The 27,673-nt window shown below is 41.8% G+C and overlaps 11 protein-coding genes across 11 annotated transcripts; 8 read left to right on the top strand and 3 right to left on the bottom strand.

Moving 5' to 3' along the window:
* Window positions 1-4,547: 4,547 nt before the first annotated feature.
* On the top strand, window positions 4,548-5,796 carry BDB00DRAFT_917918 (uncharacterized protein; the record flags this gene model as incomplete). The annotated part of the gene is made up of 2 exons (XM_053128719.1): window positions 4,548-4,821; window positions 4,919-5,796. The coding sequence occupies 2 exons, from the start codon at window positions 4,548-4,550 to the stop codon at window positions 5,794-5,796; spliced, it is 1,152 nt and encodes a 383-aa protein (XP_052976486.1).
* Window positions 5,797-6,582: 786 nt separating this feature from the next.
* On the top strand, window positions 6,583-6,907 carry BDB00DRAFT_838810 (uncharacterized protein). The gene has a single exon (XM_053124660.1). The coding sequence runs from the start codon at window positions 6,614-6,616 to the stop codon at window positions 6,836-6,838; it is 225 nt and encodes a 74-aa protein (XP_052976485.1). The 5' UTR covers window positions 6,583-6,613; the 3' UTR covers window positions 6,839-6,907.
* Window positions 6,908-7,792: 885 nt separating this feature from the next.
* Window positions 7,793-9,422, bottom strand: BDB00DRAFT_562807 (eukaryotic phosphomannomutase). The gene is made up of 6 exons (XM_053117862.1): window positions 9,384-9,422; window positions 9,101-9,294; window positions 8,887-8,998; window positions 8,704-8,780; window positions 8,507-8,598; window positions 7,793-8,403 (listed from the first exon to the last, which is right to left on the bottom strand). Exons 1-6 carry the CDS (start codon window positions 9,388-9,390, stop codon window positions 8,010-8,012), a joined length of 876 nt encoding a protein of 291 aa, XP_052976484.1. The 5' UTR covers window positions 9,391-9,422; the 3' UTR covers window positions 7,793-8,009.
* A 2,640-nt stretch (window positions 9,423-12,062) lies between these two features.
* BDB00DRAFT_790484 (uncharacterized protein) lies at window positions 12,063-13,018 on the top strand (the record flags this gene model as incomplete). The annotated part of the gene is made up of 2 exons (XM_053120962.1): window positions 12,063-12,187; window positions 12,253-13,018. 2 exons carry the CDS (start codon window positions 12,063-12,065, stop codon window positions 13,016-13,018), a joined length of 891 nt encoding a protein of 296 aa, XP_052976483.1.
* Window positions 13,019-15,010: 1,992 nt separating this feature from the next.
* Window positions 15,011-17,468, top strand: BDB00DRAFT_875540 (uncharacterized protein; the record flags this gene model as incomplete). The annotated part of the gene is made up of 2 exons (XM_053127367.1): window positions 15,011-15,093; window positions 15,176-17,468. The coding sequence occupies 2 exons, from the start codon at window positions 15,011-15,013 to the stop codon at window positions 17,466-17,468; spliced, it is 2,376 nt and encodes a 791-aa protein (XP_052976482.1).
* A 1,565-nt stretch (window positions 17,469-19,033) lies between these two features.
* Window positions 19,034-21,006, bottom strand: BDB00DRAFT_790482 (uncharacterized protein; the record flags this gene model as incomplete). Its single annotated transcript, XM_053120961.1, has 9 exons — window positions 19,034-19,098; window positions 19,186-19,605; window positions 19,680-19,750; window positions 19,814-19,879; window positions 19,977-20,083; window positions 20,150-20,241; window positions 20,423-20,588; window positions 20,718-20,840; window positions 20,953-21,006. The coding sequence occupies 9 exons, from the start codon at window positions 21,004-21,006 to the stop codon at window positions 19,034-19,036; spliced, it is 1,164 nt and encodes a 387-aa protein (XP_052976481.1).
* Window positions 21,007-21,818: 812 nt separating this feature from the next.
* Window positions 21,819-22,167, top strand: BDB00DRAFT_838793 (uncharacterized protein). The gene is made up of 2 exons (XM_053124659.1): window positions 21,819-21,971; window positions 22,075-22,167. Exons 1-2 carry the CDS (start codon window positions 21,834-21,836, stop codon window positions 22,117-22,119), a joined length of 183 nt encoding a protein of 60 aa, XP_052976480.1. The 5' UTR covers window positions 21,819-21,833; the 3' UTR covers window positions 22,120-22,167.
* A 394-nt stretch (window positions 22,168-22,561) lies between these two features.
* BDB00DRAFT_732142 (uncharacterized protein) lies at window positions 22,562-23,480 on the bottom strand (the record flags this gene model as incomplete). Its single annotated transcript, XM_053118333.1, has 2 exons — window positions 22,562-22,853; window positions 23,206-23,480. Coding segments are annotated over 2 exons (567 nt in total), but the record flags the coding sequence as incomplete, so codon positions are not given.
* On the top strand, window positions 23,348-25,047 carry BDB00DRAFT_562650 (uncharacterized protein). The gene is made up of 5 exons (XM_053117860.1): window positions 23,348-23,501; window positions 23,597-24,057; window positions 24,155-24,210; window positions 24,352-24,474; window positions 24,531-25,047. Exons 2-5 carry the CDS (start codon window positions 23,605-23,607, stop codon window positions 24,676-24,678), a joined length of 780 nt encoding a protein of 259 aa, XP_052976478.1. The 5' UTR covers window positions 23,348-23,501; window positions 23,597-23,604; the 3' UTR covers window positions 24,679-25,047.
* On the top strand, window positions 24,530-25,409 carry BDB00DRAFT_838790 (uncharacterized protein). Its single transcript, XM_053124658.1, has 3 exons — window positions 24,530-24,988; window positions 25,074-25,108; window positions 25,240-25,409. The coding sequence occupies exons 1-3, from the start codon at window positions 24,675-24,677 to the stop codon at window positions 25,260-25,262; spliced, it is 372 nt and encodes a 123-aa protein (XP_052976477.1). The 5' UTR covers window positions 24,530-24,674; the 3' UTR covers window positions 25,263-25,409.
* Window positions 25,410-25,427: 18 nt separating this feature from the next.
* Window positions 25,428-26,048, top strand: BDB00DRAFT_562657 (uncharacterized protein). Its single transcript, XM_053117861.1, has one exon. It carries the CDS (start codon window positions 25,587-25,589, stop codon window positions 25,965-25,967), a length of 381 nt encoding a protein of 126 aa, XP_052976476.1. The 5' UTR covers window positions 25,428-25,586; the 3' UTR covers window positions 25,968-26,048.
* The last annotated feature ends 1,625 nt before the right edge of the window (window positions 26,049-27,673 follow it).

Raw genomic sequence — 27,673 nt, 5'->3', positions numbered from 1 at the left:
CTTTAGGGATACGTGTAACGAGATACTTGCCGTATCTGTCATTGAACAGCACAGTATAAGCTAGTAATACAAGCGTACAACTCAGGCTATTGGCTTAAAAGTGTCAAAAATGGGTAAAGTTTTGGGACCACTCGTCAACAATTCCATGCCTTGATGGTTGCTGCTGCACACAATCATCAGCACAGAAAACAGATTACTCCTACTTTACCACTGCATATATATCACACATATTTTAATTAAAGTTTGCCTATTGGCGTTCTTCTATCGCTGTTTTTTTTCTCACAGAAAATAAAAGGTGATAATAGGTAATGTGATAAAAGTTGTGGCGGCGGCACTTTGACGGTACTATGAAGGTTACCCAGCATCTCATTTCTAAATCTTTTGTTTTAGCTTCTTCTGTTACTCTTTTTTTTATATACCAGCTGATGATCTAAAGTTTACGGTAAGCCCGGGTTTACCTTTCGTTGTCGCTCCCCTGGCTGCGCGAAATTAGCTTAAAAAAGACACATATGATGTGTTCACATTTTACTTTGCTTTGGTGTACAGTTATACAGGCTCATTTGCAAGCCAACCGTGATTATCCGAGTAGCAAACTCGTACAATTAATAAGAAGTAAATGGTCAAAATCTACTGTTTCCAGGTATACGCATAGCAGCGCATCATTTTTGAACAGTTGATAGCTACTACAGCATAGATACTGGTACACATTAAAATGACTATGCTTATTTTCTTTGCCCGTACACCAAATTTAAATCTGCCTATGACATTATTTTAGTAACGACTTAACTGTTCAACGTATCACAGTGAACTTGCATTAAGACCAATGATGAGACTTATCAACATTTAAGCGTGACCCCACGTATTTACATTGCCACAGCGATACACACTACTGTCGATGCTTCCAGACCAGCTGTGTGCTATCATCACATGAGCGACAAAATATACTAGCTGTGGACTTTTATAACGCTGTCATTACCCACCTGTTCATTGCAAGTTGCACCCGCCGTCCTTTTCATCCTCACATACGACAGAAAGCTGGGAATTTGCTACCCGCGCCACTATCGTTACAGTGCTTATAATCTTTCTCCTCATACTGGCATTGCTTTTATGATTATTCTGTCGAGCATTATTGGACAGATCAATGTTCCAGACGAGCCATTATAATACCGATCATGCTAATGATGCGTAGCGCCGTATAATTGTATTGGCACCTTCAACGTTGAACTGAAGTTCAGTCACTCATGTGACAAACTCATTCCCTTATCTTTACCACTTTCCTGTTATCCACATATTGTTACCCTTCTTCTTTAGTATTTGTTTCATTCACATATCTATAAGTTTGACCAGTTTGTAGCACTGTTGAGTATATTTCAACCATATCAACCACTTTGAACCATCACTCTATATGAATTAAAGGTCAATTTCTGTGAGTCAATTTTATTACGGGTCGCTATGTAGAGGTATTCTGCTCGTAAATGAAGACAGTAGATGTTGCTTAAGGTCTTTTGTTTTTATTCAGCTTCTCAAATTAAAAGTGGGAAAACCTTACGTGCCATATATATAGCTGATGAACTTGGTGTGGCATCTGTTCAACAAATTTGAAAAAGACGAACAAAACTGGGCAATAGCACCAACAATGTTTAGAAATATTTTGATGGATAAGTCGTATCATTAAGGAAAAGAGGAAAAAAAGGCTTTTTATCTAGCAATGAAATAACAACAATCGAGAGCTTTGAGAAAGAATCCAGTTCCTTCTTAAGCACTTGCGTACGGCGCTCATCATTAGCTCTTTTAAAACACGGCCAGACAAGATGCTTGATGAGCAGCGATATGTATTAGCAGCGATCGATAATGTACACATGTACACCCAAGAAAGGAAAGAACAGAGCCCCGTTATCAACATTAATTCGCATCAACACCATCACATTCTCGATTCTAGAGTTCTATCAACATGTACCTTTTTTTAAGGGTAATATCAAAACTATAATACAGCGCACTATGTATATACCTCAGTAGATGGTTTGACCACAAAAGCCGTGATAGAAGAGAATCTATGACTATCTTAAAAAACAATACTATAAAATTTCTTCACCACGCGCCACTTCCGATTACCTGTAATTTGACAAGTATAAAGCTGTACCAGCCATAGTGCCCCCACAACAACTGTTACTGTCATGTACAATCTGCGCTGCTTGTGCCGCGAGCGACAACGCAAAGTTTTAGCAAGGAGTCGTTTTTGCCTGCATTTTATATTCTCCCCCCTTTTAGTGGCCAAGTTGGCTGATAATAACGTGCTTTACATTACTTTCCTTTTTGATGTGTGGAAAGAGGAGCAAGAAAAAGGAAGAGACAAAAAGAAAGGTGAGAAAGAAGTAACAGGGAATGTCTCGGGAAGATATAATTCATTTCAAATAAAAGGAAGCAGTCTTGTTTTGTTGTTTCTTTGGATATAGAAGCCTATGATTGCTATTATTAGTACCTTATTGCCGCTACATTTTTGACACTTGATGTATATACACTCGTGACAGCAATGTCGCCCATCGTACTTTGGTATATTAATGCTTGGACCTATAGTCTGGTACAGAAATACGCAATATCTAAAACATGGCTTGCTCCACACGGTTCTTATGGACTTTGAATGAGGTCCTTGATTGATGATTCGGGATAATATAAGATCTCGTGAAAGAGCTGATGTGTCCTTCATAATAGCAATCACTACAGATAAAGGATGTCTAGACTTTCAGGCACAACTTTCAGTGGCAACAGCTCTAATTAAACAGCTTGTATCGTCATATCACGTATTAATATACTTAAAAGGCTTTTGTACTATAAATGTTACTGTTTACATTTACTGATACAAAATAACTGATTGTTTCTTTTCTTTGCTGTTTGCCAATGTTTTTAGATGATAATGCAAGTATGTTTGCACCTTTTGTCAATAAAGCCTTTATTCGATACTGGGGCTTAACATATATGCTGTGCTACATCATCCGACTACTCTAGAAGTTAGAGCTAGCGCAAGGTGCATAAACCTTCTTTTCCTTTTGTCAACAGTGGGCGCATTGGTACTTGGACGCAGGGGAGAATTTATAGTAGTAATAAAGCTTGGCATCCGATGGGGAGTAACTTGAATTTTTCTCCCTTCTATGATACTTACCTCCAAGCTCTTCACTCTCACCCTCTTGCACTTTTTATTATTTATTATATGAGCTCAAAAACAAGGATAGCGCGAAAAGATTTCTCCCAAACTAGCAAGAAAGTATTGTACACTTCTTTTGCAATAAAAATGAAAAGTGTTGTGTACCTGGGTTAAAGAGAGGTAATAGCTCATTGGTAATGGATGCGCACGGCTGCATGCCATGCAAGTCATAACACTAGTTTTTTATCTTCACTTCTAATGTGCTACACAGTAACTCTCTATGGTAATGCAGGCTGCATACTATAGATGATTGGATCATTGTACATACTGTACATTCACATAATGCTACCCATTGCTTCGTACCATCACTCCCCCCTCTTTCACAACGCACTCATATCTATTAGTGGCGTGTGCTCTGGGGCGCAAATATAAGTCTCCTTCAATGGTGTTAGAGCAGGCATCATTAATATCTCGGTCACTACAACGACTATGGTAAGCACTCGTGCAAAAAAAAACAAAAAAAAGAAAGCGTGCAAACTTGCATTCTCCCCATAGCTGAGAAGAAAACGACTGTCTTGTTATCATGTCCGCGCGCGCCACGACAACTCCAAGCTGTGGTGTAAACGTGGCGCTGTGCCACACAGTAGCAGAAACCCATATTGCTGGTTCTTTTGATCTACGACAATCACTTAGTTTATATCTGAGTTTTTAGAGGAAGCATGAACAGACAATGGAGAGGCAGACGCATCTCTAGAGCAGAGGATAAAAGTCATTCAGTGTTTGTACGTTTTATGGAAATGGCAACAGAGAATCTTTGACAAGCCACGGGGTAAAATAAATGCTAATAGGAACATACAAAGGAAATCAAAAAAAAATTCAGGGATGAACATGCTTTGGGTTCAATGATATTGATGAAGTTATGTTGCTGGTTGCTTACGCTGCTGCCCATTATCAACAATGCTCAACATTGAGAGTGTGTCATCTATGTCAACTCTGTAATTAAGATACATCTGCATCTGCGTGTATCGTCGTATACCAAATTCGGTCAGCTTCAGCCACGAACAGCAAGCGAATATATAAACACACTGATTTACCGCTCTCTTTTCTTGATCTCATTCGCTCTTTTAGCTTTTCTATTGAACTTTTCCTCTTTGTTTTGCTCCAAATCAAAGCAGCACTTTTCTTAATTCAACTTTCTTTCGCACGGTCAATCAAAAGCGGGTAAGCGTATACTGGGAGCCCAATAAACATTTAAACTCGGGTTCCTAATCTATATTTATGACTGCCATTCTCTGTCGCTGCCATCGCCATCATTCTTATCTATTGCTCTTGTTAATATATAAGGCTACTACAATCATTCAAGTTGTCAGCAATACTACATCCACACCACTACTATTACTGCGCTATTATGACCGGTCCCCCGTTTGATCAAGGGAAAAGACCTATTTTACAAACTGCTCAGCAACAACAACAACAACATCAGGGCGAAAATTTCCACGCAGACTCCCTCAACGATCTTTCTTCTGACAGTGATAGATTCAAATTCGAATATCCTGCTCATCCCTATGCCAGAGCTACCGACGCAACCCCTAATACTGACTCTACAACAGTTTCCCCTGACTACCAGAATCTAACACTAACTCAAGGAGCAAGTGAACATCAATCTTTCTCTGGTAACTATGGTAACTAGTGGTCCTTTTTCATGTAGAAATCGTGTCCAATTTTTGAGTTCTATTCATGATGCTCATAATGATTGGGGCTTTCTCCTTCACGTTGTAGGCTATAATGGGCTCTCTCAGCAGCCATACTATGCAATCTCTTCGCCAAATGCGTCAATGCCAATGACTCAACAACAACATCCACAGCTTCAACAGCACCAACACAGCCAGTGTACGCAATTAGCACCAACATCACTCTCGACATTACAAGAGCAGCAACCGTCGACAACGGCATCCATGATGCTTCTTCCTAGCAATCCTCTTCCTGGCATCGATCAGAACCCATCGCCGCGCGACGAATCGTACCCGTCGTCGCAGCAGCAGTTTGAGTTAGTGACCGAGTCTCCAGAATATCTTAATGCTTTTTATAATGGGTCTGCTCGACAAGATGTCTTGTCTTCACCACACAGGCCAATTGAATCTCAGGAACGAATGGTGAATATATTTCACAAGGACTTTCGGAACATAATGATCCAAAAGCCGCTGCACGCGCGAAAACAATATCCCCATATGATGGGCGGTTGCGATAATGCTACTGGATCTCATGAGTCACTACGTCCTGTTTTCCCTGGATCTTCGCTATCGTCCTCAACCACTAGTAGTACTATCACCACCACCGCTACTGCCACAGATACGGAACGAGCGCTCAAACCATCGTCCGCTACTTCGACTAGAGCAACAAAACGTGGTGTATTAGCTGAGCGACGTCATGGGTGTCCAAATTGCAGTCGCTCATTTACCAAACATCATGACCTCGTACGCCATTACGCGACACATATCCCTGAAAGCAAACGGATCATGTATCCATGCCCTGACTGCGGTAACGTCTTCTTTCGCAAGGACTCCATCACTCGCCATCGTGGTACAGCTGCTTGTCAGAAATGCAAAGACAGGGACATGGACTACGAAAATGACACCAGTGGTAAGGAGCCCTCGTAAAGGTTGATGGTACTGATCGACATTACTTTTATATACAATTATTCCAAAGCGTACACATGACAGATAAGGATATATATATATATATATATATATATATATATATATTATCTCCACATATAGCACAGCTGATTATCTTTCCTTTCTTAACATATTGACAGACTTATTTTGCATGTATGCACCTCTTTCTAATCTTACATTTAAATTTATGATTCTTCTTTTCTTCTCCACACGGTGATGCTCTTTTTCTTCCTCTCCCTCTCTCTCTCGCTCTTCAATCCTAAATCCTATCTACTTATGCTCTTTCACTTACTCGTATCAGTTTTTTCAAACTTTTTTCGGCCTGTAATTCTTTTTTATATCTTTACACTTTCATTTTTCTTCCTTGTGCCTCCTTGGTTATCATACAAGTTTTTCCTTTTCTACTACTATGTACAATGTGCGTTCTCCGCAAAGAGCTATTCGTACTTCTCATTAAAACTGTTTCTTCTTCTCTATGCATGTTGTAACATGTTCACATATCCTTTCTGAACTAAAAAAGAAAAAGAAATAAAACCTTACAGTATTATATATGCGGAAAACCATTTCTTCCCTATTTTGATGTGTCAAACTATAGATGCACATTGATACTTTCTACACCAGATAATACGTTCTATTTTGCTTGAATCACTAATATATTTGTGAAATTAGTCATATTTATACACTTGCCCATGTATATACATCCTTCATCTGTATGACTTTTCAAGTCGATATCCCATAAACGAGCCACCGACACTGTTTTACGAATTGGCTCCTTTGGCTTCCGTACCGTGATCAATATATGCAGCAGATAATGATCATACACCTCATTTGTCTGGTATTGTACAGGACTATGTGCATAAAGCATATCTGTTATCTTTTTCAGATACAAGTCCACGCGCTAACCTCGTTATCTTCTTGTAAAAATTATCAAATGCGTATCCCGGTCTTAGACTTTGCCAATCGATCAGCAACTCATTCTAGAACATGTTCCCTAACCTTATTGTTCTGTGTCACAACTACATAGTTTTTGTAATATTTCGTGATCGCCTTAAATATTTTGCACTCAATTGACTGGTCCCTATTTGGGGCTCACTAACTTTGCCTACAAATAGATGATTACATATCAATCACAATAATACGCAGAATATATTGACTATGCCCAAGAAAAACTAAAGAGAGGAAGAGAGGGGATATCTTAGAAAAAGATAAATTATAGTCGATAACCAATGATGATGCTGTAGAGTCTTTCTTAATTACTGTTGCTGCTATGATCTGATACGAGCCTTTGGCGCCTTCGCACTTTAGTCTCGAGCCGCTCCGGTCCTCTCCGCGTCAAACCATAAAGTAAAGTTGCCAGAGAATAAACATCTTTGAATTATACAAAAGGTGGAAAATATACATCATTATCAACCTAGTATCTTATGCTCGTCCCTGGAGTCAGTTAACAGGAAGATGCACCTCTGGATGATTGGATCTATACATCGACACCTTCCATCTTGATGCGCGTGATGCGCGGCCAAAGCAGGAATTATATATCTGAGGTCTCCGGGCTCAGATACTTTCTTCCAGCATGGATCATCAACGTCCAAAATGGAGCCATGTCCACTGTAGTTCTCTTAGACACTATCGTATTATGGTGCATTGATTATTCAAAACAACAAATGTATAGCACTTGGTATTCGTGATTACAGCCGCAGCAATACTCAAGCATTTCGTTTTCCGGTACAACAGCAGAAGGCAAGGTTCATTAATTTGCGGGTTCTTTCATTTCCTGGGAAGAGGATTTTGAGCCGGATGATGTGTATGGCACTGGGAGGCTGGTAGTGACTTCATAGCAATCTGGACTGCCTGCGATTAAACCGCTGAGAGGCACAGGGAAAAGTTGATTCTGATAAAATACTTAAAGTTCACTTACATTCGCCATCACCAGTGGCACCCAGATTTCCTCCGTCCTTCTTCCCACAAACAAAGATGCTGTCGCATTCTTCATTTCTTTTCCAAGTGCATTCACGAATGATGCACTTTATTTGAGATGACAATACGCCAATAAATTAAATAAGTTGGAAAGGAGACAAAATAAAGGTGAGAAAGGGCGGTGAAGGAGTTTAAGTATGAGAGAGATGCGTACGTGTGTATGTGTGTGTGGAGAAAAGGTACAGCACAAGAGGAAAGAGAGCAAAAAACGTATATCTTTCTTAAGGGAACAATTCCTTGAGAATCTTCATCGTGTCTTCAGGGCATTTGACGGAGTGGCCGGTAACTTCTGGATGGGTATAGATTTCATAGTCGTTGCCTCCCTCGAAGGTCTTGTCACCAAAGAAGTGGATGTTCTTGAAACCCTCCTTCTGGACATGGCGAAGGCAGTAAGTCTTGTCCCAACCAGTGGGGAAAACGTCAAAAGAGATTTGACCGCCAATGGAGTAAGTTAATTCCAAGTGTGGGAAAGCAGCCTTGAGGTCTGCGACAAACTTGCGACGAATGCCACGCTCCAAGTCATACTTTTCGAATTCGCAACGCTCAGCGTGCGAGCAGTTACGGCCAATAGGCGATACGTTGATCATACCGTTACGGAACTCAACAAAGGTACCACTAATTTGTATGACTTTCCTGATCAGCTACACATGCTCGCTGTATACAACGGACGCCAACATTCCAAACACCTCCCCTTCTTCCATGAAATAAAGTTACATACCGCTTCTTGGGGATATCCAGATCCGCAATATAGTGTAAAATGAACTTCACAAGCTTGTTGTATTCTTCATCACCAATCCATTCAATAAAGCTCTTTTAAATCGAAAGTCATTGAATTAGAAACGGTTGACAGGTTGATCATCACCATCATACAGATACACAAGAAGCCGCCTATAGATTCAGAATGGTGAATCTTACCTGGGAAGCCATCTTTTGACCAAGACGGTATGCAGTGAGACCGTTTTCAGCAAAACAATAGTCAAAGTCGTTCAAGACTAGTAACACGTCTTGTAAGTACCTCCACTAACCTCATCATCAACCTCAAATGTCGTGCTCTCCATTTCTATAGCCCTCCTTAAATTTACTCAATTCCAACTGTACCTGTGGCGCCCAATTGCTCCACCTGCTTGCTAAGATCAGAGCCCCCAACAAAACCAATGACTACTTTCTTGCGGAGCTCGACCAAGGTCTCAAGCATCTCTTGCGAAACACCCTACATGAGAGGAGAGTATTGTGCCTAGATCAGTACTTTTGACAGATCTCCAACTGTTCCCACGGAGGATATATACGGCACTGACGCCAACAGATACTTTACCAAGCGAGCAGGAGTCAAAGTGCCATCGACGTCAAAAAGCACAATGGTTTCGGGAATAGGACGTTCAGAAAATTCAGAGATTGGAGACATTGTGATGAAGAGAGATGGAAGTTTGGGAAAGAAAAAGCTGCCAAGCTTGGAGCACCCTAAATTTGTAGCTAAATTTAAAATGCCTTGGTGCGAAACCGTTGTAACTAAAAATGGTCACGACGATCGCCGTTGTCGTCAGTTCGTTTGTCGCCATAGCAAACTCCGGTTGCGATTTGAGGGGCGGTTAACATACGTGGCATGCTAATTAACCGCCAAAAGTGCTTGAAACGTGTCCAATTTTTGTGGAGAGACTTGTCTGATGAACATTTCGTTCGAGCTATATTTAACAACAATACAAACGGCATGAATATGTGTATAATTTATCAATAGATGTATCAAGGGGTAATTTATACATATGGCACTTGCATAGCAACAGCAGCAGCTTCGGCTTCCGCGGCTTACGTGATCATACCCGGGATTAGAATCTGTAAATCGGCAGAAAGAGAAAACTTTGGTTGAGATCACCATTCTTTCTTCCGCTGTTGCTTCTATTCAACGTACCTGCGACAGCAACAACGAGCATACTTTACTTATCAAGAATCGTGGGGTCAATAACGAAGAGGTACCACATATGATATATTCTTCTCCTTGTGTTGCTCTTTCCCACAGAAATCAGGTTTGTGTATCTGTCGGCTTAGCCTTTCGATTTCATAAACCCAGACGAGAAACAAAAGGGTCTTGTTTCTCAATTTTCCTTTTCAACCCTTCTCTTTTCTCCAACTTTGGCCTCCATTGTATTGATATTCTTATTCCTATTATAAAACAAGGTTTCCGTATGATGCAGAAGTCATATGTGGCCTGACGAATCTCTGAAGTATCATATATATACCAGTACTTTGAAAAGTGATTATGACGCGGCATTTATGGATAAAGAAAATCTGGATACGGTCGATATCAGTTTGAACATCTGAAAGTGTTTACTACTGCTGATGTATTGAAAGACATGGCGTAGCTAATGACCCAAATACACAGTTACTTGAACTCTTGACGGTCTTCAGCAAAGTACAGCAATGAAAGGATCGGTTCAGGGTCTTTTTGAAAACGGGTAGAAACTGATAGCGCAGTTCTTCTTGTATCATGTCTAAACCAAACGTACAATACCTCTTCTTTTCGTACCTTTGACTCATCCAATGTTGTTCCGCTGTGTCCACGGCTTTCCATGAGCTAAAGTTGAAGGAGTATAATACATTGTTTTGACGAAGCTTTTGTGACACCGCAAAAAGAAGCCATCTAGCAAATTATGGAGAAGAGTTCATATCGATGGCTGTTTTTGCTTCTGAGCCGATTTTGAGGATAAATGTTTGCTTGATTACGAAAAAAAACCACAAATATTAGCCAAAGAAGGTATTACACTAAAAACATCGCATAAACGTGTAATACTTCGATGTGCATACGTTAAAAGATGTAGCCCTTTCGACTTCTATGCATGTTTTCAAATAAACATCCACAGTTATACATACTCAATTTTAATGGTTTCCGAAATTTACTCGATGTAGATGGAAATGTAAGTATACCTCAGTGAATAGTCTAGTGGTGGTCATGGTACCATCTACGCATGTTTATTGGATAGTGTGTACACGTATCTGCTTGCGGCGCCCGCGGCGCACCGCTCTCTCTTCCATCTTCGCGCAGCCTTCATTAGAAAGCGCTCATGTTATGGGATGATAAAATAGTGTAAGGTTATTCAAACAAGCTTTTTCAAACGCGCAGTGGGTAGAGTGGAGGTCATGCACCTATATTCATCTACCCCATTGCAAGCAAAGGGAGAGTATATCGATCCGTTCAGCATATTCAGAGCCATCTGATACTTCTAGTGCCTTAGCTTAAGCTAGCTGCTTAAATCTTGGAGCTGTGGTGTACACAACATCTTATTTTGTTCATTTGCTGATCATTGCGCAAGTGAAAGAATAAAGCTACGTACATAGGGGATAAAGCAAAGAATAAGGCAGCACCGCGAATCGTGATCTCATTGTTATCGGCTGTATCGGAACGCTTCCTTTGACATTTCACATGGCAAAAAAACAAAAAAGCAAGAGTACAGGTTACAAATGACTGATCGGTGCTTTCCGTCCCTTCCACCCCCACCGACTTCACTCTTTGATCAATCCCCCAGATCGGCAAACATGTTGTTTTCAGCTCAAGCTAGAGGTGGCGCATTCCTTTTTAATCCACTGGAAGGTGCCAAGTGACCTATGGATGACAGTAAATAAAATACTTCAAATTATAAAGCGGGAGTGTCTGTGTCTGTGTATGCATGTTGATGTGCAACCTCTTCTTTCACCAGTTCCATAACATCGGTCCTTCTATCTTTTTCTATCCCACCCCTTTTAATTATAGTTATCTTTATGGTATCTGACATTATTGCATTTGCATTGACCCCTTGACATAATTCATTTCTACAAACCAAGTACAGTACCATTCTAGTCTCCTCCTACCATCTTCTATTGTCCTCTACTTGTATACAAAAATGCACAAGCAAACTTTATCTTCGAACGGTCGACTCCACCTTCATGCAGAGATAATTGATGCGCAAAATCGTGCCAGAGAACGAAGCTTTCAACGCTTTCTTGGATTGGCAGGACCAATCGATTGGCAAAAACTCGATGATTTGTTTTGGAAAGAGTTTCTCAAAGAGCTCAGAGAGCTCGAGAAGGATCTTGCGGCGGCAAAAGAACTAGTATCGTCGTTGGAATCATCATCATCATCCAAACGGCGTTTGGAACAACAAACAGTCTTAGCAACGGGCAAATTCCCCAGAAATCGTCCGTCACTCACCACGGCAGAAGCATACCCATATCCGCGAAATGCTGCTGCGGCAGAACCGGTGTCCCTTCCTGATGGAATACAGTCTACACGGCCTGCAGCGCAAAGCATGGAGTTTTCACTAGCAGTGTTGGACGACAATCTCTCCGAATCACTGTGTTCTTCTACTTCACCAGCGGAAAAAGTGAATAACGCTCATAGCAATCCAAAGTTACCAGATAACACATATTCAAGGTAATATTGGTGTATTGTGTAATGACATAGCAGCAGCAGCTGAATTTTACATTTACATGGTGTAGTCAAGGTAACCATTACTTGACAACTATGTCTCCCATGGAAGCTATATCATCGTCTGAAGAGCAACCGACATTTGGAGACCGCGTTCTCGAACAGCTGCCACCGTCGTTACATTTGCAACAAGTGGCACACGAGGAGATCCCTCAATACACTGCTTCAACTTTGAACCGGTATAAACAAGACGATGGTGATCCCGCAAGTATCCCTGATTTGGCATTGGTATCTAATGGAAGCAATGGCATGCGCCATGTTGACATTCTGGACCTGCAAAAGATTGGCAGTAGTAGTAGCGACGGCGAAGGAGAAAGCGTAGATTTACAAGCAGTTATGGCTCGTCACGAGATTCATGCAGCTGATAACGAGGAGATTACGACAACCTCCGCCGCACTGATTGAAGAGCGTGACCCTTCAGTCCAATGTCGCGAATGGGTATCAACAAGCAATCAAGGACTGCCACTGCCACCACCAAAGAAGTACCCAACAGATTCAGCAATCGATAGTTCTTCCTCCTACTTCTCGCTCTTGGCTGGTGCCAGCGACAATAGTAGTACTGCCGACAATACAACAGCAGCGGTCCACCAAAGAAGTGGATATTGCTTCCTTTGCCAAAAGCAATACGGAAGACATCGCGACTTTCTTCGTCATCAACTTGCAAAGCATTCCGGGAAAAAGCTTATATGCAAGTTTTGTCATAAAGAAATGGCATATCGCAAGGATTCTTTGAAACGTCATCTGGAAAAAGCTTGCAAGGGAGATCCACTACCATAAGCACTAGAAGAAATTACCGCAGCTGGCAACTGCGTCATTGGTAGTAGCAATAGTGACACCAGCAATAGCCTCATTAGTACTATCCCCTTTACAATCAATGATCGTAGCGCGCATAGACGTTCCGCGACTACAAGTCAGATCCCTTATATCAACTAAACCTTCCTTATTTGTCTTTCCCTGATTTATTCTCTTTTACCTGCACCCCTTCCTTTTTGTTTGTACCGTATATCTATAATCAACATCCATCAACAAATGACACGTGAGTGCTCTATTTTCCTAGTAGTGGTGTTTCTCTTCATATCTCCCCGCATTCACCGATGATTAAACATAAGCTTATCAAACCCATCTCTTTTCATCCCAACGTCATTGGCCAGTCAATAAGCCAAAACCGAATATATTGTTTCGTTTTATCAATTTGATGCTGGTGCAGTTACTGCACCTCGGTCTCATTTCCTACATCATCCACTCTATTTTTTAAGCTGGCACCAGCGTGACTTTAGGGATAAACGTCAATCTGTGCTGGGTGCGCTATGTGTGTGTATGTGTCCATGTGCATTCACTGATGGAGAAAGATGAGTAGCGGAGGTGGGCTAGCTTGGACCACGGTGATATTGATAAATAGGGCGATTCTAGTGATCATTTATGATCAACACTGAGAATACGCTGTATGTGTGTGTGCACCTGCTGACATTTCTATGATGGTTGTGCTAGCAATTTACCATACGTAATTCCCGGTCTGGTAGTGATGGTGTGAAATGTTTCAAGACGGCGTAGAAATGCGCGATACCAAGGGATAATACAACCGCTACGCGCGCCTCTTGAACAAGACATGGTGATTGGCCGCCGCCCTGCTCTCTGTGAGACCTGGTGATCAGCCCTGTCTGCAAAGAGCGATTTCGACACGTGAATCAGGGACAAAAGTGAACGGTGTTCGCCTTATGCATTTGACGGTCTATTTCTAGAAAGAGCACAGACTGAAATAATGCATATATCGTTCCAACGGCCCGCTTAGCGTCATACGGCAAGGTTTTTTTATATAAAAGTAAATATCCTACAGAGCATTTGTTTCAAAAGCTACTGTAGCCCGAGTAAATAAATCACTCGTAAAAGGCAAACAATGATTTGGTGACCTTTATTTCCCAGAACAAATCTTACTATTGTTTTGATATCAAATGGTTTGGTCTCTTCTGAGCGTGTCTAATCACTTGCACTAGTTTAGCTTAAATAAGAAAATATTGTCGTGATAGAATGGCTCAAATGATGCTGCGGTAACATTAAGAAATATAGGACTATGAACTATTACTGTGAACAAAGACTTAAAGGTCCTTATTATTAGAATGCCGGAAGAAAAATTCTGTAGCTGGCCTGTATGAGGAGATGTCTAAAATGAGGCAAAGTAGCAAGCTGATAGAAAATGGAGCTTTGGCTGAGTGGCGCGCTCACACATATATAGAGCTTAGGCAAAAGAGAGTATAACAAGCCGTGTTTCAAGTTCTGCTGCTGGTTCTACTGATAGTATGTCATACATGTGTATAAGTCAACCAACCAAAGTCGTTGCTCGGTAGCTTCCGACCCGGAAAGCACCTTTGTGGATATACGTGTTACTAGCAACAGCAAAGTTTATTCTTCCTATTCAATAAATGACGTATTATTGTACGATATACAATTACCTTACGCGTGTATGATTCTAATATGCGAATACGCCACCATTATTTTGCATATGCTAGAAAAAATAGCTGGCTAATATTGATCAAAGTCTGTACTGCGTAAGCCTGAATTTTGACATGGACTATGAAATGCTTGTTACACAATATGACGATTAAATGAGGGGAGAAGTGGGGGAGTGAAGAAGTATAATAATAGTACAGACTATGTTTTCTTATCTTCGTGCTCAGCTCAATAAGGTTTTCTTTCTCACTTATATAAAAAGAGGCACTCAAAATCCAGACAGTCGGATCGAGGCAATCCTCTTTTGATTCGTTCATGCAAACAATGTCTTCCTCATTCCCCGCTACAGCTTCTTCAAACCGTTACTCTTCTTCTTATGTTCCTTGCAGCATCAAAGACGGTGCAACGTAAGCTTATCATATCTCCTTTCTTTGCTCACGTATTTGGGTATTTCGATGAAAACATTAACAGCTTTATGTAATTATATAGTAACTTGGACGGCAACAACCGAAATTACTACAACTCTTTTACAACGAGCACCACCACCACCACCACCACCACCACAACAACAACAACAACATCCACGTCTATGGAGCTTGTACCTCATTTGGGCGAAGAGGAAGGACTCACTACGATGACAAACCCGACGACAGCCTCAATCATTACAACAGAAGAACCGCGCGCTTTCATCAATAATAACAACGTTTCAGGTATGAGTGTCAATGTTTCACCAGCCTACAATACCTCGTCGAGCTCTTCCCAAAACAATGAGCTATCAATCCCGTCCTCCCCATCAGCAATTTTAAGCCCAAGCATACTGGATCAGCTTTTGCAAAGCGGTTATCATTCACTTACAGCAGCAGACACGGACCTCTATTACAGTGGCTCGCCATCGGCGCCGGTTGAACCCCAGATTTTAATGCCAAACGCACATTTTCCTCCTTTCGTAGCACAATACGATCAGGGGCAGCAGCAGCAGCAAAACGTTAATGACGCATTGTCACCGACCCAGCTCACTGCTACTACGGAAACTGGTCCTCAGGGATTAGCAACAACCACACCTGCTGGCAGCAACAATCCCACCCTTTCACAGCAACATACAGCCACACAAGGGAATAACAGCAATTGTATATACCCAACAACAAGCATACCACACAGCAACTCATTCGTATCATCATATTTAGCATCCTCTTCGCCGTCATCGCATTCCAGTAGCAGTAGGCTCTTTTCATATCACCACCAGTCTCCCATTGCACCAGCCATGGACATGGCAGCAGCAGGAACAACAAATCCGGAAACCTTGTTGTTGCTAAACAAAGAGTCCCACGAACTTGATCCAAAAAAGCTTTTGTCGTACAACTCTTTTTATCAACCTGTGTCACCTTCCGTACTGGCCCCTGAAACGCTCAAAAACCAGCAGCCAATAAACAGCAACAGCAACGCTTCCTCTACTACTATACCTACTCCCAGTACTAAAAGTAGCAACAGTAGTGGTGATGGTACATTTAAACATACCGACGATACTCAGCGAGACAGCGACGAGTCTGCTGTTCCAAGCCTACGCGTAGCACCCGATTCAGCTCAAAGCACGGTTGGGTCGCCCACAGGGTCACGGGAAGATGGTATCACCATGGCGAGCAGTTGGCAACACCAACAACAAGCAAATTATCCTCTTCGGTCTGTGTTATCCTCGTCTATTGTGATTGGCACACCAACAACAACAACACCAATTAGCTCGACTATTCAACTGCCCCAGCCTCGTGATCAAGAAGCCTTTACCACTACTACCGAAACAGGCATAATCATCAATGCAGAAGGTGGTACTGTTGGAAATACTACTGCGCATTTTCACCAACCCCTCCAGCAGCGGCACCAGCAGCGGCAAATGAACAACAACAGCAACAACGATAACAAAAGGCATCCAAGAGAAACAAGAACAGTCAGTCAAGAACTATCAGAATTTGTCCAATTTCAACATTTTCCTGACAGTACGATTGATGGAGCCCTTTATTATTTTAGTCGAGATCACCTCACCGAAATGCGCAAAAGACATATTCTAGCGCAAAACCACAGCTTCTCCGTAACTGTTCCAGGGCCTATCGATGTAAAACAGCTTTCTCAATGTGCCCAGCAGCGTATGACAGTAGGACTAGCAGCAGAAGCGAGTAACAATAGCATCGACAGCAATACTTTGTTCAAAATCCAATCTCAATCACCGTCAATGTCTTCGCCTACACTATCAACTACACAAGATTGGGAACAGCAACACCGTCAGCCATCGACCAGTAGTAGTGGCAGTAGTATTCCTGCTGCTAGCATTGTTTCTGCTGTCGCTCAAAGCGGAAATCGCCCTCTTCGTTGGTCTACAAGAGCAAAAAGCACAACAAATCCATCGGGTTGGAGCAACAAGAGACTCATAGGCAAAGACATCAAGTTATCATCAACTGCTCCTGCGCCTATACATGTTAGCCACTTTGCGCTTGAGCGAGAATTTGGGTCAAAAAATCACCATCATCCAGCCATCCAGCAGCAGCGGCAGCAGCGAACAGACAATAGTGTTGACGATGGTGACAGTAGTAGCAATAGCGGAGACGAGAAAAATGCAGCATGTCCAGAGTGCGGTCAGATCATGTCAAGGTCTAGGGATTTGGGACGCCATAGATTGACGCATGTGACTGATCCACCCGTGTACAACTGCTTCTGGTGCAACAAAACTTACAAGCGCAAGGACTCGGAGCGAAGGCATAGCAAGGGTTGTTACAAAAAACAGAAATGTCTATAAGATGGCAACTGCCTTCTCATTAACTACTATTACATCTCTCGTTATATACTACTATGCCCCGCTTTTGTCATTATATCTGTACATATGCCTCACATTTAGAACATACAAATCATAACCACTTTTGCTACATGATATCCTATGGTTATAAGTGTCTATTAAAGCCATGTAACTACAATTCGATAAACAGCGGCTTTACGACGATTTTTCAATACAACAGAATTGTCGTTATCTCCCTCGTCTGTTTTTTTCTGGATGAACGATGTGGCACAGTATATGAGACAGTATGCAAAATACAAGAAGTTTACTTCTCCATTACCAATATGATCACACACGCTGAAAATTTCTAAATTTAGAGCCCTGTGTACCTTATTTAATGCCACTCAATCATCTTTTTACGTTGGGCAATTAGCCCGTGCTCTAAGTTTAGAAAGGTACACTTGTTGTATATTTTAATCGCATTAGACAAAAGCCTTCTCCACTGCCCCACTGGGCGCGGTGTTACCTTCCACTGACTCTTCAATACACGAACCCAACTCTTTTTAAAGTGCTGTTCAAGCATGAATCTGCATTAAAAAACTGTCATTCTATAGCCATAAACTTTTTGATGGGGTATGAAAGAAAAGTTTAATCTAGTTATTTTTATCAAATCGGCTTGTAAGCTGCTGTCGCACACTGGGGCTTGTCTTTGTTGTTTATAGCATCAACACACAACGGATACTAAATGTACTGTACTATCCGTTAGGGATTGATGAGTCCTCGTGAAACGCACGGGAAGAAAATGTCAAAAGGAATTATGCGGTACAACTATACAGAGAAGGCGCATATCCAGCACAAAATTCACAAAGTGGCTCGCTGATAATGGTTGATCCTTAAACCTATCAGGGAACTGTCATCCAAGTCAAATGTGGTTTGATAGTACAGTCAATAATGGCCAACAGAGGATATTATGTTACCATTTTGATCTGAAGTATTCTCTACTTATGTAAACAATTTGAAGATCTAATACCAGAGTTTATTATCCTTATACATGTGATATATGTAATGAATATATACTTTGATAATGGTAAGTCCAGCTCAATCCCGTGCGGTATATTCCCTACTCGATTAGCGTTGAGAGATGAGGTATGTGAAAAGCTATATACACTACAAGGCACTTGATGGTGATGACAACAAGCAAGGAAGATAAAATACAACATGTACAAATGCTCCTAGGTAATGTCGAATAATACAAAATGGAGTGCCAAAACAATCAAGCTTACAAGAGATCCAACAAAAACAAAGTATCCAGAAACCAATAAAGAAAGAAAAGAGAGAGAGTGTGTGTGTGGAGAAGAGAAAAAGTACAAACAGGTGAAATAAAGTCCCCTTTTCCCTGGTTTTCTTCCCTCAAAACAAACCACATCATTCCTTCATATCGTTTGAGTATATAAGTGTGTGTATGTGCATGACAATGAAAGAGTGTATGTATGCGCCGTGCGCGCTTGTGTTTTGATATGCAGAAGTGTAGTATGAAGGGTCAACTCCGTTAAAAAAGCAACAATGTTTATTGCCAGTGTAACAAAAAGTTACGCATTATTTCCTGCACCTCCTTGTTGTTGTTGTTCGAAGAAGGCCGGATTGATGTACATCCCTGATAAACAACAACTCAAGCGTTAGTTTCAACATGCCAAATTTCGAGATTAACGTCAAGTTATTTGTCATATGCGTGAGCCTTTACCTCCGTTTCCAGACATGCCGCCACCCATCATTGCGCCTCCACGTCCGCCCATGCGGCCCATATATGGCGGTTGGCCACCACCGCCGCGCATGCCTCCTCGACCACCACGGTTACCTCCTCCACCAGGCATGCCCATCATGTTGTCGTAGAAACCGCCTCGTGCAGCAGCGGCTGCCATAGGATTAAATCCACCATACGGATTCATTCCCATGTTGGCCGCTCCCATATTGGCACCCATATTAGCACCCATATTAGCACCCATGTTGGCACCCATGTTGGCAAAGGCCGGGTTGAATCCACCTGCTGCCATCATTGGATTAAAGCCACCGCTCATCATTTGTGGTCCTGCATTGCTGGTGTTGGTATTGTTGTTCATTCGTGATTCACGTTGTGGTGCTCTTTGTGATTTTGGCACCGGCTCTGTGGAAACGAGATGCATCAGTTTTTATTTGCTTTTTCAATAATTTCTTGTCTTTGGGAAAAAGTATTTTTACCTTTTGGAATATGCTTAAACGGGTTTTGGGATGTAGTGAAACTCACATTCGGCGTTTTGCCATCAATCTCGCTAAATGTAAAAGAAAAGTTAGCCATCTATCTTTGTATCTCGATGACATATACTCTTGCTTACCAATTATCGTATATATCCTTGGCCTTTGCTGCAGCTTCCGCGGTATTAAATTCCAAAAAGCAGATACTAGAGTAATTACACTTAGTCTAAATGAAATCCTTTGCATACCCAGCTTCTAGGTCCGTTTGAGAATGATATTCAAGAGAAAAAACGCGGGCCTTACCCTCGAGATTTGCCATTCACTTTGTGTTCGAAAAATGTCATATCCTTTAGTTCTCCAGCGATACCTCCGTCTACAAGTGGTGCTTTGACATTTTCATCTGTAACATACTATATAATATATCACACGTTAGATGCGAATGTACAACAAAACATCTTTGAAATCTTTTAACTTACCCAAGCCAACTCGCCGATATAAATGCCAGTTGTTGGATGCCCCACCATACCACGAAGATTTGACATGGATACGGGTAATTCACGCCGTGATGCTGTTGACGAAACAGGCGAGTCACTCAAACTACGATTGTATGCTTGAACACTTGAAGGAATCTTTTGTGGTGTCTGTTGACGTTGGTTATGGTGATGATAATGTCCATAATCTGCTTTGAAGTTAAATTGAGCATGAGACCTTTTTTGTCTTATCCTCGACACATCACCATAATATTTTACCTGTATTTGTGTTTGTGATGTTAGAAGATGTGCTGGAGGAAGATGCTACTGCATTTTGTTTCGGAAGCGTCTGCGAGTTATTAGTAGTGGATGGTGATTGTGTTGAAGGCTTTTCGTTTCGATTATGGATGACGGAGCTAGCAGTAGTAGTCGTAGCTTTTGCCTCCTACATAACATTCAAAGTAAAATGGATCCAAGTAAATAACTCTGAAAATTGTGCGCGCTCAGACCCTTAAATTTCCCTACCCCCCTTCTTTCCCAGCGATAATGAACACTCCTTTTTTTTTCCTCTTACCTTATCAATTTCTCCAAAGTCTTCAAACAAGTCATCTTCCGGGTTTTGTGGGTTTGGTTTTCGTCGTTTAGCTTGTCTGCTAGGTGTCGATTCGCCAACAATTTCTCCCAAGATATCATCAGACTTTTTTTTAAAAGAAAGTGAAAGGGTTAGTCTTCATCAACTTTTTGAAACTCTTCTTTATTATGAGGTTTGTTATTTATATTAAATACACTTTTATATGTTTTCTTTTTACCTGGATCTCGGAACCATAAGTGTCGTCACCGTAAATATCGAATTCTTCAGACATGATTGAATATTTCAACAAGTGTAAAATTTGAGTACGAAAGTTATCTACAAAGAGGGAACTTTTCGGTAAGAAAAAATAACGTACAAAAGGAGGAGAAATAGCAGTAGTAGGGGAATGAGAAGAATATGTAAAGGTTACGTGTGAGAAAAACAACAGTAGTAGTAGTGGAAGGGAGGGTGAATTCAACATGAAGAAAACAAAAGGTGAAATCGTGTATGGTCGGTAAGAGCGTCGGTAACAGCAAACAGCAACTGCAGCAGCAGAAAAAGTTGTAGTAGCGATGGTAATAGGCCAAGAATTCAACCATTTGATCTGCTTCTTTACTACTGCTACCACCACCATTCAATCCTCTTTTTTTTTCCTGCCGACAGATGCTATCAAAAGAATGTGAATCCACATCTTCTTGACTGAAGTAGCAATCGCAGACCGAGAGAGCATATACACAATGAATATGCAAGAAAAAAAAGCGACTTTGATATCTTTTTTTTTTGCCATGGTTCAGTTGGACAACCTTCTTTTTTGCAGACGTTGGCGAAAAACAACAACGGAGCGTATACTGTCTGGATACATCGCTTTCATTGTACGAAAAAAGAATTGTAACATACAAGGAGGAAGAGAGAAGGACAAAAAGGGACAGGTGAACAATAGAGAAACTTGTGTTCTAGACTAACCTCGAAGAAATGTATGCGATGAGACAAAAGGGAAGAATAGAAGTTGAAGGAAAAAGGAAGAGAGAAAAGTGTCGGTGCGTGCGTAGTGTCGAAGCACCCAAGATAGCTTACCCTTAATTTCATACTCAGTTCTTGAATGCTCGCATTGCCAATCAAATGCTCACGGTCAGTGTTTTATTGTGTAGCTTGCTTGATGTTCATATACTCGACTCTTCGCTTCGCTACCTGCACATACTTCCTCCAAAAGCGAGTTTACTGGGACTGCTCCAAGTGTTTTTAAAACAGTGTCTTGATGTTAGTATTAGTGTAAAGCATAGCCGACTGAGTTCACCCCCGATCTTTGAATCTCACCTTTTACTCAGTAAAATCAACCAACTTTTGTGGATCTTTACACTAGGCACACAAAAAGTCTGAACAAGATGACCAAAAGCGTATTATATAGATAAGGATAGTGTTCTCAATGACATGCTCTGTAAAGGTTTAAATGCGTCGCTCAACCTACAAAAGAATCAGCTTTTCTATTTTATGGTAATATCCTCAAGCAATCAATCACAAAGATAGATTTCAATATAAAGCAATCAATAGTACACTGTGGCTATAGCCGATGGTGACCCATAAAGAATACATATAACTTTTGAGGTCGACCATTTTAACGTCAGCCTTCAATATGTGGCTCGATAGTCTACAATGGATTAGTAACGTATAAACAGATTAATCGCATAGTGGAAAAGATGTTTAGTAAGTATTAGCCAGAAATATGGACAAAATTTGTAAACAACCGGTCTGCTTCGTCGATGTCGTAATAGATGGTGGTTTTTCTGCAGAGGCGGCGGCATGCGTCGACAAAGAATATCCAATGGCTCAAATATATTGTAATGAACGTCCCTCAAAACGAACGGCGAACACACCAGTGTCCACGCCTTCCAGTCGTCGGCCGTCATGAAACCAAACTTGCGATCGATTTTTCGCTGTAATGATGACACACCAGGTGGTAGTACGAGTGCATCAGCCATCACTTGCACTCTGACTCCATCAGCATCCGTGAGTAAGCCATGACTCCTCCAGATACGCACCATGCGATCGGCTGTTCCAAGGAAAAGGTTGTGCATTGGATCGATTACAGTGCTTCGTGCGGGACTAAAGTAACGGAGTCGGTGGATGTGCGACCAGCGCGTGCTTCACGCTTTTGTGGAAGAAACCGGAAGCGCGACAACAACGACCACTGTCAGCAACCGTTATCAGCATCGGTCTACATTTCATCTGGCGGCAGCACTGGCGTTTTATTTTTGACGACGTACCATTTAATCCACAACATATCACAGAAGCAATCAAAAGGAAGAGCAGCGAGTGGCAAGAGAGGAGTATGGAGGTCGAGGCTAACGGGTCTCAAGGCTAGCTCAATTAACGATTTTTCATTATATTATAATCCCATTAACCCCCTATGTATCTCCAATATCAATTTTTCTCCCCCTACTAGGGCTATGTTATTTCATACCCCAATACAATAAAGCATACAAAAAAAAAAGACCAGCGCGTGCTCATGCCACGCTCGACCTCATAACGGCCTTGGTGTGTTGTTGCGTCTCGCCACCGTTGTGCATCTTGAGCATTGCCCTCCCGTGTTCTCAATCCATTTGCACGATCGATCTCATGGGCAGAGTAATCGAGCTTGGTGGTGCCTGGGAGAACGAGGAACTCTCTTGTGTACTTGTTGCAAGCACCGGTGCTACAGTGCGACGTGAACTCTCCTACTTTACGAGCAACCGGAAAGTCGCAAGCGATGTTGAATAGGGCGATGCGGACAAGAGCTCCATTAGGCTACTGGTAAGTTGTAATTGTGACGCCGTTGAACGTGTGAAGGAGTTCGTCGACAAGTGGTTCTAAGTAAAGGTTCATTTCGCATGTACTTGGCTCCTTAGGTCCAGGCATGAAACGCTCGGTGTGCGACAAATTGTTGATAGGTCTTTATTTTTTTCCCGGCCCAGAAACATGCACGCAACCTAATCGATGCATGGATGGTACTGCTTGCGGTACCCTATTGCTGAAGCCACCATCCAATACTCGTAACAGCCGTCGTACGCCTATCAAACAATACGCATACATACCGTTGCAGCACACCTTTAGACGATTCTTCTTACGGTATGGCTTCGAAAGCAAGATCGAGCAAGGGAGAAGGCGGATGCCTGTTGTAGGCCAGTTCAGTGATGTATACGACGGTGCGATGTGGCGACAGCTGCGTGATCCCCACAATAACAATATACGCTTCGCTGATACCCCTCGTTCGTTAATGTTGACCTTGAACGTTGACTATTTCGCCCCTTTTGACAGCAACTATTCGTGTGGTGCCATAAGTTTCACCGTGGCAGGTGGGACAAGAACTGTACGTTCGCATATCCTCAATTAGTCTATTGAAGCCGATCCAGTTCTTCAAACTGATGATAGTTTGTGAAATTCGTTGGCGTGCGGCATCACCAAAGGTTTCGATCAAGACCGAAATAAAGCTGAGGAGGAGGACTGCTGCTCGCTCTGATATGTAATGCAATTGGAACAAGACAAGAAATGCAAAAACATAAATCAACGGATGTGGAAGATGGTCCAATGGATCGTTGTTGACAGGTTTATTAATTTGTTCATCTACATATTCATTTTGTTATCATCTTTCTCCATGCTCCAGTATTAAAGTATCATTCTCTAATGAGCAGCATACCTTCTTGATCATTGATCACGCCATTGAAGTCTATGTCAACTGCAGGATTGACATCGTCCTCGCCTATGGTTCCTACAAGCGGTTCTTCTGGTACATCGAAAACTCGATTCGAGCAATTGCTGTATATTCACGTTTTGCTCTACTAGTTCCTGGGGGTTAACTGCATGGCCCTCCATTGCCGAGATCCAAAAACGCCTGCCAACAAAAAGGCCATCTAAAAAGAAATGGTGGCGTTTGGTTGCTCTGATATGGTTTTCCCTTGACTGCTGTCATGTCTACCTCAACCAGCAATGAACATATATCTCGCAGTAACGAAAAGACTGTCATGCTGTCGAAGCCCGTATTGTGACAAGTCCTATCAGTCGATACAGAAAGCCGTTAACCATATTATCGCAGTACATCATATACGACTTGAACGCCGTGAGTCGGGTTCTCGCAGTAATGCTGCATACAATCAAAGGAATGTGCGGAAATACGAAAAGCTTGGCTATACGATCTTAACTTACTATGGCTGTGTGTCCTGCAAGGAGGTGTTCGCTGAGAAGGAAGAATTACGTCGACATTGCGATGCCAACCATGTCATTACAACTCTGTATGGAAATGGGTAAATAGGAAAGGATTGTCAAACATTGTGTATGGATGGCGAAGCGGTGAGGCAGACAACTATGTGACTATTCTATATTGTGTAGGCTCATTACCTCACCCAAGGATGTAATCAGGTCTGGTATGGAAGTTTCATTGCCCTGATCAAGACCATCTTCTCTTCCAAGGCACTGATATCACAAGCGGATTTAATGAATTTCGTTCGACAAACAAACCTCTTGACGTATGAATCAAATGTTCAGCACGTCCTAGATTATCATCAATTCTATTGCTGAAGCCTTCACGCACCAACTGTGACCCTCATCAGTATATCGGCTGTGATACATGCGAGGGACTTATCGATCACTTGCTTGATACATATGGCGGATCAACATACGAATCTGACCCCGTGGTTCGGCTACACGTTGAAAAAGTTGTGAAGGTATGGAGGAGCAAAATATAAACATATCAACGGCATAATTCTCATTTAGTCTATTTAGGATTGTCCTTAAAATAATCGTTTGATTTACAGGACGCACAAAAAGTGATGAATCTTATGACGGTGGGAATGATGTCAAAAGCAAGATTCTTACTTCCTTTCGATACCTGTAAGACTGGGGATGTTGGAGCGTGGAACATGGCGGTCGTTTTTATTCATCATCCGTCTTTTCTTTTTTGGTTCCACTAGACTTGAACAGCTAACCATGGCTCTTTCCGCTAAAGATCCTGATCCACCCAAAGTGGTGGATCAAACCAAAACCACGGCTACCAACACCAAAACAAATACTTCTTCCGCATTTTCATCCGATTCCCCAACGTCGCCAAAGGGCAAAGGTTCTGCCCTTTCCTATCGTTCGTATGCGCAAGTCACTAAAGGTCAACGCATTACAACCCTTGAACAGCTAACCATTGGAACCTGTCAGTCAAATATCGAAGAATTAAAATTGGCCACGCGTTATATCAGTGCGGCAATCATCCCACTTGTGATGATAGAGCTTTAATAAAGATGATAAGGGACAAGATTAAATATCTTTGAGATGATGTTTTATTCCAACAAAAGATAAAGCTCTTTTATATTCTAGCTATTAAGACGGCGATATCAATTCATCCGACTAATGGATAAAGTATGTGATAGAAGATGGATCAAGGACGTATCAGAATTTCTCCTGAAGTCGTTATGTTAATCGGGCACATCTTTGAAACCGGCGTTAGCTGATCTAATGGCCGAGGTACCTGTTGATAGGTTTATTGTCCTGCTCACGTAAGGTGAATCATCCGAGTAAGAGGTTTTATTCAATAGTGTTTAGCCGGAATGCCGTAGTGTTCATACGTGTGCTATAATGTTTAACCGAATATCTTATTGTTGATATCTTAAGCAGTGTATTAATGTGGTTCACCACACCACTGTTAGAAAATCTGGTGGAGCATGTCATTTTTCGATGGTAACTGGTAAAGAGCAACAACATTCAATCAAACCATGGGTCTCATCTTGTCTTGGTTTGCTTTAGGACATCTGTTGTCAACGACGAATGTAAGATTAGCGACGCATCGTTATTAACGGCCCGATATGATGCGTTAATCAACATGCTGCAAGGAACAGGAATTAGCCATAGCGTGGGATATGGTGAAGTTAAGCCGGCAAGCCAAACATTGATAATTTGTAGTGGTAATAATAAATACGACGATAGTATCTAAAAGTCATAGTGAGCTTTTATAGGAAGGGAAGCAGAAGGGGCGTGAAAGGGCGAGTCAAAGAAGGTTGAGAGGGAGTACTATACCTAAGAAAGTTTGAAAGAGGTAGAAAGGAAGCAGTCAATGACTGGCAGAAAGACACTGCACAAACAAGAAGGCATAGAGGCACTGTTCAAACTGACCTTATTTGTGAGAACGTGAGAGAACATGGTTTCTAAAAAGAGGGAAGAAAACATCCGAAATATCCAGTCCCCAGCTAAGTCACTGGAGAGAATGGGTGGAAGTAACCAAGACATTGGCCTAATTGGAAGAGAAATAGAAGAAGAACATGAGTAAAGGGAAAAGGTAAAAAGACCAGTAGTAGGAAGAAAAAGAGTGAGCTGTACTAACGGACCTGGTTTCGCAGGAGATGTAAGCCAAAAAGCATACCCACATTAAATGCATCAAGAAAAAATCCATCCACAACCGAGCGAAGCGCCACCGCCCGACCCCAGGAAAAGAAATACGAAGAATCATTGGATCACATAGGCCATGCATAGTATTTGTGTGTGAAAAGAAAGCAATGACATGCAGGTGTGCTTCGAGTCCGTAAGCCATCATTCCGCAACAGCAGGGTAAGTAAGAGTTGTTTCCAAATTTTTCCAATCATTGTAATACAGGCATATATAGGTCGATGAGTTCTTTCGTGAGTTGGACTTCTTGGTCCAGAGTGGGAAGAAGAAGCAGGTGGAGAGAAAGGAGAGACGTCCTGACCCTGTTTGAGAGGTCCAGCCGCCCAGGAGGTGAAGGACAGCTTGCCTAATTGTGCCTGTCTCCATCTTGAATAATTTTTTTCATTGGTTGGACGGCTGTGTTCTTCTACTCTACTACTATTCTACGTGCCATTGGAATCACAACAATTTTAGCCGTGTTAACATCTGCCTTGTTATCATACGCTACTATTGATGCTTGCGAAAAGATGCGATGGACTGGCAAGACGGAGTGGCGGTCGCTTTGTTCAAAGCTGTTTCTCCAT

This window comes from Zychaea mexicana (assembly GCF_025766255.1).
Source record: "Zychaea mexicana strain RSA 1403 chromosome Unknown BDB00scaffold_74, whole genome shotgun sequence".
In the NCBI taxonomy this organism is placed as follows: domain Eukaryota; kingdom Fungi; phylum Mucoromycota; class Mucoromycetes; order Mucorales; family Lichtheimiaceae; genus Zychaea; species Zychaea mexicana.
Note: the sequence above shows the minus strand (reverse complement) of the source record. Positions and strands in the feature narration are given on the sequence as shown.

Coding starts and splice junctions, on each gene's coding strand:
- BDB00DRAFT_838810 (XM_053124660.1), top strand. CDS start 6,614: ATGCAGCAGATAATGATCATACACCTCATTTGTCTGGTATTGTACAGG.
- BDB00DRAFT_562807 (XM_053117862.1), bottom strand. Junction 8,781..8,886: donor GGAGCAATTGGGCGCCACAG/GTACAGTTGGAA, acceptor ACGTGTTACTAG/TCTTGAACGACTTTGACTAT. Junction 8,599..8,703: donor GTCAAAAGATGGCTTCCCAG/GTAAGATTCACC, acceptor TCGATTTAAAAG/AGCTTTATTGAATGGATTGG.
- BDB00DRAFT_838793 (XM_053124659.1), top strand. CDS start 21,834: ATGCTCACGGTCAGTGTTTTATTGTGTAGCTTGCTTGATGTTCATATA. Junction 21,972..22,074: donor TTTTAAAACAGTGTCTTGAT/GTTAGTATTAGT, acceptor TCTTTACACTAG/GCACACAAAAAGTCTGAACA.
- BDB00DRAFT_562650 (XM_053117860.1), top strand. CDS start 23,605: ATGAAACGCTCGGTGTGCGACAAATTGTTGATAGGTCTTTATTTTTTT. Junction 24,058..24,154: donor TGGCAGGTGGGACAAGAACT/GTACGTTCGCAT, acceptor GCATCACCAAAG/GTTTCGATCAAGACCGAAAT. Junction 24,211..24,351: donor ACTGCTGCTCGCTCTGATAT/GTAATGCAATTG, acceptor TCCATGCTCCAG/TATTAAAGTATCATTCTCTA.
- BDB00DRAFT_838790 (XM_053124658.1), top strand. CDS start 24,675: ATGAACATATATCTCGCAGTAACGAAAAGACTGTCATGCTGTCGAAGC. Junction 24,989..25,073: donor ACAACTCTGTATGGAAATGG/GTAAATAGGAAA, acceptor TATATTGTGTAG/GCTCATTACCTCACCCAAGG. Junction 25,109..25,239: donor CAAGGATGTAATCAGGTCTG/GTATGGAAGTTT, acceptor AGCACGTCCTAG/ATTATCATCAATTCTATTGC.
- BDB00DRAFT_562657 (XM_053117861.1), top strand. CDS start 25,587: ATGTTGGAGCGTGGAACATGGCGGTCGTTTTTATTCATCATCCGTCTT.